This window comes from Centrocercus urophasianus, unplaced genomic scaffold (genome assembly GCF_019232065.1).
Source record: "Centrocercus urophasianus isolate 14NV4802_14NV808 unplaced genomic scaffold, USGS_Curo_1.0 seq_10, whole genome shotgun sequence".
NCBI lineage: Eukaryota > Metazoa > Chordata > Aves > Galliformes > Phasianidae > Centrocercus > Centrocercus urophasianus.
Genome location: NW_024884142.1, coordinates 26803422 through 26817849, shown reverse-complemented (window position 1 = coordinate 26817849; position 14428 = coordinate 26803422). Strand labels below are relative to the sequence as shown.

The window sequence follows — 14428 nt, the reverse complement described above, 5'->3', positions numbered from 1 at the left end:
AAGAAACCTGTTTTGCCTTTCCAGCGAGGCGAGCTTGCGGAACCTGCCGGCCGACATCTCGGTGGCTCCGGGCCGGCTGGAAGTGAGGAGCAGCTCCGCCTGCGGGGTGGCTGCGTTGCCGCCAGGGGTCAGCCTGGCTCCGTCCTCCTGCCGCGGGCTGCGGCGCCTGCACGGAGATGGCCTGCACCTGCACCTGCGGCTGCGCGGTGTGCCCCGCGCCCCGGGTAAGGCTGCGCGCCGGCGGGCAATACTGATAGTCACGGCTTCTGGGTGCATCGGCAGCGATCTGCTCTAAAAAGCAAAACTGCGTGAGGTGACGCAGAGAGGGAAGTTTGCTGAGTAACTTCTGCGTGGGAGTTTAAGAGCTGTGTTCGACTCCCTCCCCATGCTTTCCCTCTCCTATTTCACATTTAGTTGCTAAAAATGCAGTAATATGACTCATTCTGGCTATAATGCAAAAATTGTCAGTGGCCATTTATGTGTGTTTTATATAAGTTTTATGTTTTATATAAGCTTGTGAAACTTATCTTTTATGTATCTAGAATGTTCTTAAGTGCCTTTTCTTTGTGATTGCTGCCTAATTCTAAAATACCGACTACCTTTGCTGAGAATATACCTTGATGTCAGAAAGCCTGTTTATGCATAGAGTTAGGCTTACACTTTTTCTTCTGCCTGATATTGATTGTTGTTCTCTGGATGCTTTTGTAGGTTTTTATTTATTTATTTATTTGTTTGTTTTTAATTTAGAAACTTGTATTTTGAGTTATCTGATCTGTCTCCTGAGACTGTGTTCTCTTTACTGACCTGTAGAGGGTATTGCCAACTGTCTGTTCTTTGAGTGATACCTCCATGACTGTGTATCTTACCTGGCTGAGGATTGAAGACTGCTGACTTTTTTTTTTTTTTTAAGCACCCAAATGTTTTTTGTTGTGTATTGGGAAGTACCTCATATGGCAGAGGCACTCACCAATAGGCCAGGCCGGATGTGGCTCTGGGCAGGCTGCTCTGGTGGTTGGTGACCCTGCACGTAGCAGGGGGTTGAAACTAGATGATCATTGTGGTCCTTTTCAACCTAGGCCATTCTATGTTTCTATGATCATTGCACAAGAAAAGCACTGAATATTAGTTTGTACAATGTCTGTAATGATAAGCAGTATGGGGCATGAGTTGGAGGTGGCAAGTTTATCCCATCTCATTACTTGTTTCTACGGGTAAATAAGGTTGTGTGTAGAATGTCACTGTTTTGCTTTGTTTTTTAGATTCTTATCTTGCTTAAGAGTGAAGTTCTTGAAAAGACTTTTTGTGTATGAGTGAAAACTTTGCCCAACCTTGAGGATTACTGTCTTCTCTTGTTTGTAGAATCGGCTTATAATCTGAGGGAAAGCCTGAAACCACAGAAGAGTTACATCTTTTACTGCCAGTCCTGTGGTGACATCATAGTAAAAGAAAGGTAAGCACCGCAGTGTCTTGCACTAATGTCAGTAACTGCCATACTGATTTGTGTTTGTATTATTTTCTCTACTTAGATAGTTGAAAGATGTTAATTTTGAACTTGTTAGTTAAGAATACCTTGAAACACTTCTACAGATGACTAAAATCAAAATTGTCTGAAACAACTTTTATGTATTTATTCATTTATTCATTTTGGCTTAGAAGGTAGAAATAGCTAACTAACAGCATATGGTGCATTGTCCTGCAAGGTGGGAAATCTGAATTCTCTTCTTGGTTGTCTCCGGTGCCTCAAACAAGACATTTTTTTTTGTGGCTGGACTTCGCTGTGTGTAAAAACAAAATGCTGAAATATTTTGAATTGCAAATAGAAAGTTCAACACATTTTTAATTTTCACTGATTCAAAAATACTCAGAGTCTATGTTTAGCTGACAGCTCTGCTGTATCTAAGGGACTCTGCTCATTGCAGAGGAGTTGGCCTAGATGACCTTTAACAGTCCCTTCCAACTCAAAAAGATTCTATGAAAACTGTAACCTAGACTTCTTTCTTCCTGTGTACTTTGAGGGATCCTTTTCAGTTCTGTCCACTCTGTTAGGAATTTTCTTCAGTCACAGTGCTGTTGTTATAGAGTAGCTGGCCAGGATGGAAGTGTTGTCAGCAGCTCTCTTCTTCTGTCTTTTAAGCAAAGCTGGCTTCCACATTACTTTGGAAATGCTGAATTTGGAAGTTCAGGAGCAGTTTCTTAGCTATACGACTTGACCTTCTCTACTCCTTACAAAGTGAAACACAGAATGAATGAATGAATCATAGAATGTCTTGGGTTGGAAAGGATCTCAAAGATCTAGTTCAAACTCCCCTCCCATAGGCAGGGCTGCTAGCCACTAAATCAGGTGCTAGATTGGGCTACTGAGTTTTACATCCAGTCTGTCATCAAACATCTCCAGAGATGAGTGTAGAGGAAATGCTAAGTCATGGCTTGAAATGGGTGGGAAGGCAGGGCCAACCCAGAGGAGCTCAGGTGCATGCAATGTATCTGAGTAACTGGAAGGGGTGGAGCCAGGATCAACACCCTCCCCTCCACCCGCAACCTCATTTAAGAGTTGAAAGTGGAGGTTTTCCTTTGTGTCTGTTGTATTTAGGCTTATTCTTACTTGCTCTGGCATAGGACTTTGCTGTTTGCCACTATCGCTGCTGTGCTTTCCATCGTGTTGTAGCATTGCAATGAGGCATTCACAACCTCTTTTGGCAGCCTGTGCTGGTGCCTCACCAGCTTCTCAGTGAAAAACTTCTCTTGAACATCTAATCTAAATCTCTCCTCTTATAGTTGAAAACTGTCTCTTGTCCGGTTGCTATCTATCCATGTAAAAAGTTGTTTTCCCTTCTCCTTGTAAGCTCCCTTCGAGTACTGGAAGGCCACAATGAGGTCTCCCTGGGGCCTTCTCTGCTCCAAGCTAAACAAGTGCAGGTCCCTCAGCCTTTCTTCACTGGATGGTGATCCAGCCCTTCTGGTTCTCCTCTGGATCAGTTCTACATTCTTGCTGTACTGGGGCCCCAGGCCTGGGCATAGTACTCCAAATGGGGCAGAGTAAAGAGAGACAATCACTTCCCTCAGTCTCCTGGCCACCCTTCTTTTGATGCATCTCAGGATACTGTTTGCCTTCCAGGCTACAAGCACACTGTACCATCTCATGGTAAGTTTTTCATCTACTAGGACCCCAAAGTCCTTCTCCACTGGGCTGCTCTCAATGAGTTCTTTCAGTTTTTTATAGATATTTAGGATTGCCCTAACCCAAGTACAGCATCTTGCGCTTGGCCTTATTGAACCTCATTAGGTTCACATGGGCCCACCTTTCAAGTTTATTCAGGTCCATTTGGGTGGCATTTGTTCCATCTGTTGTAACAGCTGCATCTCTGAGCTAGGTGCAATCCACAGACTTGCTCAGTCTTATTATGTATGCCACTAGTAAAGATGTTAAAGATTACTGGTCCCAAGATGGACCCACTGAGGGACATGACTTGTGACTGACCTCCACCTGGACATAGAGCCGTTGACCACAACCCTCCGGCTGTGACTTCCTAGCCAGTTCCTTATCCACTAATCCACTGTTTGAACCCATATCTCCAATTTGGAGATAAGAATGTTGCGTGGGACCTTGTCAAAAGCTTTGAAAGAGACCAGGTAGTCTGCAGAGTGAATGAGAATTTTAATAAAAAGCTGCTGCGTTTTCTGGATCTTGTGATGAAGAATTTTGACACCTTCAGCTGCATGTGTATAAAGTGTTAGAGACACACTTGACACACTTGCAGCGTTTTATGGTCTGTGTCACTCCTAATACTCAAAATGGTAATGCAAATGTAAATCAGTAATTTTTTTTTTTTTTTTTTTTTTTGTCATACGTACAGATTTATGGTTATCCTGAACATAAAGGGGGAAGGGTTTTGGGCTTTCTCTGATGAAATGTCTCATCAGAAAGTCTTGCAATAAGCTTTTGATAGATTTATAGGGTAATGAAACTTGTGATTTCTAGTCAGAAGCATTTGCTTTCAAAAAATCTTTTATATTTTCATCTTGGAGTGGGTATTTTCCTGAATTTCAGCACACCAAATTCGTATGCATGGAATTTACATATTTTGGTTCAACATCCTACAGTGTAACATAATTTGAATTTTTAGAAAGAAAAAAAAAAGACATTATAATACATCACACGTAAAACATTTCTCCTTGCAGAAGACCTCTGACCGCCTTGAATGTTGTCTCTAAATTATATTGACTCGGGTAAGGATAGAAGGTTGGAGCTGCCAGTGTGTCAGTTTCTGTTTTACCACTCCTGCTCTTCCAAAAAAGACAATACTTTCAGAAATAAAAATTGTTTGTTGTTCACTGCGTAGTCCAGAGACCTTGCTAATGAGAACACAGGTGATGGGATTGAAGGGAAGTTGAAAAACTGTGTATGTGAGAGCTTAATAAAGTGTGCATTGCTTGAAAAGTGTCTGTAATAAAATCAGTCTGATATCTAGAAAAGGATATCTTTAAAGAAATTGGAAGAAATGGAATTTAGTTTAGATGTCTCCTAGGAGACATAAGAGTCGTCTGGTATGTGCATAGTTGCTGCAACAGTGGTAGTTACGGTATTTAGCTGAAGCAAGAGGATTTTAGGTTAAAATGAAAAAACATATTCTAAAGCTTGTTTTTTTTTTTGTTTTTTTTTTTTTACCACTAGAGATAGTCTGCAATCTCTATCACTTTGAAGAGTAGATGAGAGAAGTATGTCTGGAATGGTTTAAGTGTTGTGAATCCTTTCTTGAGACAGGGAAATGGACTGGATGAGAGTTTTCAGCTCAGTTTTCTGTTATTCCCTCAATGTTTTCTGAGATCCACTGGATTAATCTGTCTCCTCTGGGAGTTTTGATGACTCTTCAGGCATAAGGGTTATGCTCTCTGCTTCTTCCGCATTATCCTTACATTAGAGGAAGTGGTTAAATTTTTGTTTTTTTCTCATAATTTTAAGAGTTGCAAAGAATTTGGGGTATTTTCTTTCTCTCCTTACAGTTATACATACATACAGTATGAGTGTAGGTCATAGATAAAATAATTCTCTAAGATGTTATAATGTATGAAGGGCTGAATGTTGCAAAAAATAATATTTAGAAATTGACTATTAAGAAATTACTGATTTAATTAGCCCCAAGCCTGAGCAACTTTACTACACAAGTATTGTATTGAAAAACTGATTGTAGAAGTCTTTTAATCTTTTAGACTTTTCATTTACTAGTAGCTTCAAGCTTGACAGCTGTCAAGATGGTCTTTCCAAAAAGATGGCTGCTCCTAAAGGGATCCCATTGGATCTCCTATCTTTTCTTCCTTTCTAGAACTGAAGTGTTAATACTTATTTTTACTCCTTTACTTCTTGTTGGAGGCATTTTCAATAAATAGGATGATGTGATTGGCTGCTTAAATATGAATTAATAATGACGATAGACAATGTTTATATAATGTAGTTTTACAAGAATCTCTATGGCCGAATCCTCACCTTAGCAAGGAAGCCCATTACTGCAACTGTCTTAGACTAGTACCTAACTTTTAGCTTTTTAAAACTTAAGCACCTAGACTTCTGTTTGGAGACAGCATTTCTAAAGGGAGGTTTAGGTTTATTAGATGCTTACAGAAGGAGACTGTGTCTCTTAATTTTTCTCTGGCTATATAACTACCTTAAAGCAGAAACTTAGCTATTGGTTATCAAGGTTATAAGTTTTATTTTCAGGCTAGAGTTTATTATTGTATTTAGCAGCTTTAAGGGAGTCAGCACCTGGTAGACTTCAGGCTTCTTTTTTTATTGTTGTTTCCTGGAAAGCTGATTTCAATTAAGTGTTAACATTTTTCCAGTTCTAGAAACAGAATCTAGAATAAGGATTTTCAAGTCTGAATGGTGAAAGGCTAAAATAAAGTGGAAAAGTTATACTTTCTATATAGCTTAGTTGGGAGGAACCTGTTAAGAAACTTCTCACTGATCAGAATAACTGCTTTTGGTTTGGCAAAGATTCAAGATCTTGATGCAATTTACAAAGCTCCAGGCTGTGAGGGTAAAAAAAGAGTAATGTAAAGAAATTGGACAGCATTGATCTGCAGCCTAAGGTAATCTTTTTTTTTTTTTTTCCTTCTTCTTCAACACTTTAAAAAGTATTGCTGAGCAGTACCACCTTTATGTTGCTGTAATAGGAGGAATGGTACAAGGGAATGAAAAAAAACATTTTTAGTGTTAGTCCAGGTGTTAGCACTAACTGTATGCAACTGGGAAGAATAATCAGTCTTTAGACCTCCATCTGAACCTTGATAATATCTCTGCTGATGATACATAAAACTACAAAGAGTGAAGTCAGGGATGCATAGTGCCAGAAGGTGACATTAGTCATAATGCTAAAGCTGGGCAGGAATACCAGTTATTCCAGATTCCATCTGCAGATGGGGCAAGCACAGTTTGAAATGTATTGCAGATCGAGAAAGAAGGAAGTCTGTATACAAAAGTTTTCCTTTGACTTAGTCGGCAATACAGAAAGCACAACGAACTGCAGTGGGAAAACAGGCATCTTCAGAAAAGAGCAGTCTCTGAAATGCAAGAAAAGGAGGGTGTTTAATTGCTGTCTCATTAATTCTCATTAGTTCTCTGATGATTTGCAAAGTGAGATTGTATTTGCAAGTTTTCAACTAGGAGTGGAATCAAGAAATGATGTGTGAGGAGTTTGGGTAAGAACAGACAAAATATGAGAGCAAAAGTAAAACACTTGAAGAAACTAGACAGATAACAAAACATTGTGACAAACCACATGTAGAAAATTGTTGGAGAACATGCAGTTAAAGCTATTGTCTGTTATTTTGGTAAAGAGGCATAATTTTTTCCCAATGCAGCAGTTTCTTAGAAAACAGAGATTAAAGCAATTGTAAATGTGTGGACAGTACTCATCAATGCTTTTAAATTCTTAATAAAATCACCTGTGGTGAGACCACAGAATGGTTATGGGAACTCCAAGCAGAAAGTATTGACTGCTGAGCATAATGGCATATTTATACACGTGCATTTATTCCAGCTATCAGAGGGTGTTCTACAACTTAAAACAATGCTTCAAAAGTTTGGCTTTTAAAATCCTCAGTCACTGCAGGTAACCAAAACAGGAAGTTAAAAACAAAATAGATGAAGAACACAAGGTGTGGTATTGGCTGTAGCAGACACCTTGGTCCATATAGCACCCCAGGAGAAGAGGATGGTTTTGTTTTGCTGTTGGTTTTTTTTGGTCTGTGTGTTTTGAAACGTGAATCTGAATCTAAATTAAGAACGCATTGTTTCATCCTTTTTTCTTTTTAATGGATACACACTGTGGTATTTTTGTCACAATTTAGCTTTGTTTCAAAGTCTAATATCTGTCTTTGAGAGGCTTCAAAAGACATTCTGTGGCAACTTTTTTTGTTTTTCCTTTGTTTCCTTGTATATATTAAGCTTGGTGCAAGGAAACTTTGCAGTAATTAAAATAACTGCATAATCTCCATTGTTATATTTTTCTTGACTGAGTAGATCTGTTTTAATTTTACGATGTGATTATTTACAAGGAAGTTATGCCAAATTCTGGTGTATAATTGTTGAAGATTCACCCGTGGGAAAAGCTTCATCACAAACTTGGCAGGAAATACTTGGCCATTGCTTTCTCAGAATTCATCCAAAGAAAGTGCCTTTGACTGAAAGGAGAGTCATGCACCTCTGTTTGGAGGAAGTCCTACAGTTTTTTCTTTCCTTCTTGTAAGGACTCCAGTCTCTTTGTTAGTGTCTTAGAGTGTCTTAGGAAATAATATATGAAAATATTTCTTTTTCTCTGTTAGGAAATTTTTCAGAGTTCTTCCTCTACCAAGTGAAAACTGGAGTGCTTTAGTAGAAGAGTGGTGTTGTCACCCTAATCCCTTTGCAAGAAGCACTTTACACCCTCAGCATGATGACTGTTTTCTTGGAGAGACTTTTCTCCTGTTGAATTCGAGAAATGAATCATATGTGCCTGAATCTCTCAAGTGCAGCTCAGAGACTGAACATCATCACACTTCTCAGAATGACTCTACCCTGGTAAAGTAGTTTGTTTTAATAATTCTTAGGGGAATGTATTTGAATTTTTTTCCTTGTGAAACACATTTTTATCACTGGCTTATTTAACTTATTACAAGGGTGTTTTGAAGGTCAAAGAGGGTTGTTGGCATTCAGCTGCATTGAAGCCAGACAATACATGCACCATGTCATGACACTGACCTGGGTATGAACCATTTGACAATGTAGTTCTGGAACCAAGTGTTCCCTTTTCCCCCCAGAAAAATATCCTCAGTGGAGAACATCAACATTTATTCAGATCATAACTGTGATTGGTTAGGTGTTTTACAAGGGACAGTGAAACAAAGCAAAAGGAGAAAACTAGAGTAGCATTGCTTTTCTTCCCCAAATATGACTGGATGCATAACTATAAATATGATAAAAGGAAAGTGTAGGTTTTGTTTTGTTTTATTTTTAGTAAGATTTAAAACAATCAGAAAGTGTTTCAGATATAGCTCTCTTATGCTGGCAGAATGAAAGAAGAATGTTGAGCTTATTTGAGGGCTCTTTGTCTGGTAAAAAGGATCTGCCACTCCGGACTGTAACTGCTGAAGGTGACTTCTGTAAAGTGTTCCAGGAGGAGATATCCATCAGCTGAGCCTGAAGGAATAGGGCTACCGTTTAGCTTAGAAACATCAAAATTTGTTGTTGCTCAGGAAAAAAAAGTGTTTATAGGCTGATACCGTTGTTTCAGTAGTGAGTTGAGGAAATAAAATAGATTGCTTTACTTGTCTTGGAAATCCAGCACTCATAAAAGTTTGAGCAATAATTACTTCTGCCACCAAAAGAGCATCAAGTAATTTAGCTTGCATTTCCATAAAATCTTTTCTGTTAATGTACAGTTTGTCTGTATTTGTGTTAACACTTATCCTGCAGATCAGTCCCATACTGTGTATTAAACCTAATAGTTTAAAGTTCTTCAGCAATTTTGGAAACTGTTACTGCCTTGTGTGTCTGTAACAGCTGATATGCGGATTCCCTGCAGCAAATTCTTCATCTATTGAAAGTAACATCAGAGGCCCTGATTCTTATATAGTGCTGCTGTTTACCATCATAAGGGATTTGTATTATCTCCTTTTTAAATCGACAGGATTCCAGCAGGTCAGTTGCCAATGGTGTGATGCATCCTAGTGAGCCATCTGTTTTGAGAACAGTTCTGTCCTCCTGTCTGTATCTGCAAGTCCTGAAGCTATGGTCTCTCTAGTTTCTTGTTCCGTTGTTCTTTGAAAAACAAAATTTGGGGAAGGGAATATAAGAATTGGTATCCTGAAAGGATTTCAGCATGAGAGAAGCAGATTAATCTGGATTAGCTCTTGAGTTATTTGACAACTGAAGTTATGTATTCTAAGTATTCTTAAGAAGGCGGATAAGTAGAAGATTTTGAATTTCCAAGAGGACAATGCCTTCTGTCAGAGGTCTCCAAAATTAATTATCTCACATCTCAGTAGTTTCAAAAGGGATCATGGAACAATGGGAACAAAGATGGGAAGAGGCAGTGTCTATGGAATTCATACTGCAGCCCAGAGAAGGAGGAGCAGTCTGCCCAGCATACTTTTAAAATCAATCAAAGAAATGTTTGACAGGGAAATGCTGCCTTTGAGGCAGAAACATAATAAAAAAGATACGGGACAGAAATGTTACTGAGATATGGGTCACCAGAATAATAACAGAACTTTGAATGAGAGAGGAGGCTATTTTCTGTCAGAAACTTACAATACTAATTTAGTGCGATGAATCTTCGGATTGGCTTTCTTGTTTAGAACTTGAGAATTCTTTCCTTGTTTGTGTCAAATCCCTCTTTCTACATCTTTCAGGCTTACACTGAATTCCAATTTCCATGTTTTCGTATTTCTAGCATCGCTCAGTTGCCAAGGAAATGAGCAGAAAACTATAAGATCAAGCAGAAGCTGGATTAATAAGGGAGAAAGTCTTCATACTGAAACAGAAAATTCTTCCATAATATGAGAGGAATAGAAACAAGACAGATTGCTATTGGCATAAATGTTCTCATTTTGGAGAATACCACTGCGATTTGTCTCAGTATGAAAGTTCTTTTTTAATTGCATTGCAGTTCTTAGGAAAGTGTTTGTGTATGACCAAAATAGTAGCAGGAATATACTAGATACGCTTGAACAATCTTGTCCTGCCTCCTGTGGGACCAAGACAACATCCTTCCATCGCAAACATATTTCTCACATCTATTAGTCTTCCAGGGTAACATAGTATTTAAATGTCACATGGTTCTGCAGCATCCTAACAGTATCTCTTGGGGAAAATATTTTTCCCTGTTGCCATATCAGGGATCTTTAGGAATAGAAGCTGAAAATGCTGGGCTGGTGATCCACCTCCATCTGCCGGTTGCTAGCAGCTGCAAGTTATCAAATAGATATATTGATTTAATTAGCTTAGCTAAAGGTATTGCTTTTTCTGCTGAAGTGTGATATGGTGAGTTAGTGGTGCTTTATAGGTACAGTACTTCACAGTTCTCAGCTAGTACCTGTAACCATAGTCAGGAAAAAGCATCTGAGTTGTAGCTTTCAAGGAAGTGCTGCTATATACAGTTACTGTGCAATTTTTGTATCATCCTCAATAGAGAGGGCAGAGGATTAGGACTTTATCATCATGAGTTCAGATCCTGTGGGCCACTTCCTTGTTTTTGGGAAGCTAGAACAGTCCTTTCTGTTCATTTTAGTATTTGCATAGTACAGATCAGAGAACTCTTGCCAGACATTCCCAGCATCAAATCCTTCATTTCTGTTTGAGCTGTAGCATGACTTTGAGAAAGATGTCAAATACTGATTTAATAGTCAAATGAAGGCAACTTTATCATTCTTTCGTAAACTATTTCAGTCGTTAATCAACCCGAATCTTTGCTGCCTACTTATTAAATTAAACACAGTAAGAATTGTAACTCTTTATCTCTTTTCCTGTCTTTATTTTCTGGAAAGTATTTTTGTAAGTTTTCCAATTATTTTCAACACTCTCTATAGATGCATTTTATCAGTAATCACATTACTAATTCTGGAGAATTAAATTCTCTATATTATCCTTGTAGTGGAAATGCTAAGTCATGTCCTGAAGCAGTGATTGAGCACCTGCTAGGAAGGCAGGGTCAACTCAGGGGTGCTCAGGTGCATACAATGCACCTGAATGACCAGAAGGGGTGGAGTCAGGATCCACCTGTTCCCAGACCTCATGTAAGGGCTGGCAGTGGAAATGAGGTTATCTCGCTGGAGATCCCTGCCTGCCTGAGGTCTTCTAAAGGTAAGCAGTTGTTTTTTCTTTGTTTCTCTATCCTGTGGCTGCTGCATTTGGGTTGTCCTCATTTGCTGCGTAGGACTTTGCTGCCCTGCCATTGTTGCTGTGCTTTCCACTGCATTATAACATTATAATCCTTATCAACGATTCAACTGTTTATACATTCAGAAATCATTTTTTTCTCTTTCTTCTGTAGCATTTCATTAGTAACTCATGGTTAGCTAGCTACTATCATCTAAATTCTTTTAATTTTTGCTGTCATCTGCTGTTTGAGCACGTGCTTTGGAGTAAGTGTAACTTAATGGTCCAGACTGGTGCTTGTAATTCATTTGTTTCCCATGTGTAAGTTTCTCTGTCGTTGCAGTAAGAGGTACCTACTGAAAAATTGGCCCAATGTATGTATTTTACTCCTTCATCACCTCTTTCATGGCCTCTGAATCAGAATGAATCAAATAATAATGTATTATTTAATGGTGACAAGGATAATTAGGCTTGGATATCTTCATAATCTGGAAGCCCATCATCTAGGTTCTGCAGACAATCTGTAACAGACATACCTCAGCATTTTCCTTCAGAAGATGAAAAGTGTACCTGAGACTATACTAAGACGATAGGATGTATTTTATTCAACTTTTTTTTTTTTTAATTCTGTAATGTGGTAGGCTACAATTTACCAATTTGTGATCTGGATAGTAGTCTGTGAGAACTGCCTTGCATCACACATTTTAAAATTTGAGGACTATGGTGGTGGCAATGAACATAAACCATATTCTCTCCAGTTGGAATGTATGGGAACTGTAGGCATCTCTTAGGCTGCAGAAAAAGATAAATGCAGAGTGGAAATACTCTAATTTGCTCTAAATTTAGACAGTCTTATGTAGGCAAATCCTGCGGTAGGATTTCTTAAGTTGGTTGTGACTTGTTTGGACTTTACCAAGCCTGTAAGGCAGTAGTTGTTCAACTACACATTGGTATTTTTATGCACTGTGTATTGAGTTAACAATTATGAAAGTATTTGTACAAAGACAATTTAGAGGTCTTCTCATGAGATTCCAGAATTTTTAGTTGCGGAAAGGTTTTTTTAACTCGGGAGCATCTGTGTTTGCCTACACATCTTACTTCCAGATCAGAGTTGTACTGTGCTACAGCCAGGCTGATAATCTCACGTAGAACCAATCCTGGAGTTTGTGTTAAAGTAGGAGTTGTGCTTGCTTGTATCCATCTACTGATAATGAGTTTAAATGTGAAGACTGGAATTACTAGAATAGAGCTGTATCCACACCACCTTTCTGAAATACCATAATACATTGTGTTCTGTAGTTCTTTCCTAGTAATTCTGCGTTCTCTATAGACCTTTTCTACTTTGCTGAACAATAAACTGTTCATTCCTACAATCCTGTCCACAGTGGTTAAAACTTTCTACTGAGTGATGGTAGTGTGTGGGAGCTGTTGAGTCACATCCTGAACCACTGAAAGATTGCCTGGGGAAAGGACCCTGTCAGCCCTGGGAGCACAGGTGAAAGCAACTCAGCTGTGTGACTGGAAGGGGTGGAGCATGGCTGCACCTCTCTTATAACCCCCCCCATTTAAGGGCTGACTGCTCTGGGGAAGGATCTCTGGTTGGAGATCCCTCCCTTGTGGATTTTTTCCCCGTGAGCCTAGATCCTCAGAGATGGGTGAGCATTCCTTTCATGTTCGTCCCTTTTGCTATTCCACTTCTGTATTGTCTTTCCACTGCGCTCATCTTTCTGACTGTAACAGGTCGTCATTTTACAGTGTAATATTTTGTATGTGTAATTAGGAATAGTTCTTGTGTGCATTATTTTTCCCTTATCAAAATTGAATTTACCTCATCACTTTATCATACAGTCACTGAATATTATGAGATTCTCTTGTTATCTGTTATCATAGTTGTCCTATGTGATTGGTTATACTGCCAGATTTAAAAATTGTTATGAAACTTGAAAGCGTGTTGAAGTGTAGAAGACTGAAGTAGTAAATGCACATCTTTGTGTATGTGAATATAAAGGGAACAGACTGAAGTACAAAGTTCACTATATCCTACTGGGAGTATGTTAAAATTATAGAGTTCTTTTTCAGAATAACAGAGCAGCATCTAAATGATGTTTCTTTGTCCTACAGAAATCAGAGGAAAATACCAGAGTAATTTGTGAGCGCTGCAAGACAACACTGGGAGAAACAGTATCATCAGGTATTATGTGTGCAATCTTAACTGTACTTGCCTGCATCAGAGGTTAAAAACTCCAGAGGAATGTTGTTTATCAGAAAAAATGTAATGCTGGAGCCAGTGTGTTTGTGGCATTCCCTTCTGGAATTGCTCTCTCTGTGAGACCTTGAGCTAGTGACTTACACAGGGACGTTCCTTGTTTTGGTTTTTGAGGCATATTTGATTAATTCTAAAGCTTTGAAAGATGGAAAGCATGGTTCCAGTTTAGTAGGAATCGCAGTCAAACAGGAGATCTGAAAAATTGCAGATCGTTTCTTTGTTGTCAGTCGTACAAAATGATGGAAAGGTTAATTCTTAGCTTGTCTTAAGCTTCTAGTGCTTTGTGAACTGTTATTGCTAACAGCAAGTCTGGTTTCATGGAAAGGAAGTCTCTCATCGTTTGATGATGAAATTGTGAGATTCTTGGTTTTATAAAAGCTGTTGTGACATTGAGTATTTAAAGCTTACCTGATGTATTCAGAAGATGTTCTTCAAAGTGCCATTTTTAACAGAGAGATAAGCAGTGATAAGACTGTTTTTAGCAGGATTTTTTTCTTTCGTTCTCTCTCTGCTCTACTGCAGATGTGTGAGTCCATCTCAGTTCAGAGAATATAAAAATGTAGCAGGAAATGCAAAGTCTGTTTCAGAAATAAGTTATGAGTAGACAGAAGACAGAAGTTTGAATGATTATTCTGTACAGAGATCTAAAAAATACAAGCGCTAAGAAAAGTATTTTTTTAAGGTAAGACGTTTGAAATCCTACAAAGCAAGTTGTAAGTCTTTGCAAAATCGAGCTAGAAAAGATCCTTACAAATCCTCACAAATTAATGCCCTCATCTAAGCCTTCAGACAACTCTAGCAATGGTGTGATC

The 14428-nt window shown here is 38.7% G+C and overlaps 1 protein-coding gene across 8 annotated transcripts in view; it reads left to right on the top strand.

Annotated features, from left to right (window-relative positions):
* UBE3D (ubiquitin protein ligase E3D) overlaps positions 1 to 14428 on the top strand; it is a 79467-nt gene that overhangs the window by 197 nt on the left and 64842 nt on the right. For all 8 annotated transcript variants that reach the window (XR_006168417.1, XR_006168420.1, XR_006168416.1 and 5 more), the window contains exons 2-5: positions 25 to 224; positions 1360 to 1450; positions 7819 to 8053; positions 13472 to 13541. Coding sequence is in view for 3 of the 8 variants with exons in the window: in XM_042816631.1 (XP_042672565.1) it covers positions 25 to 224; positions 1360 to 1450; positions 7819 to 8053; positions 13472 to 13541 (596 nt within the window). In the remaining 5 variants the exon portion in view is untranslated. The remainder of the gene's footprint in view (positions 1 to 24; positions 225 to 1359; positions 1451 to 7818; positions 8054 to 13471; positions 13542 to 14428) is intronic.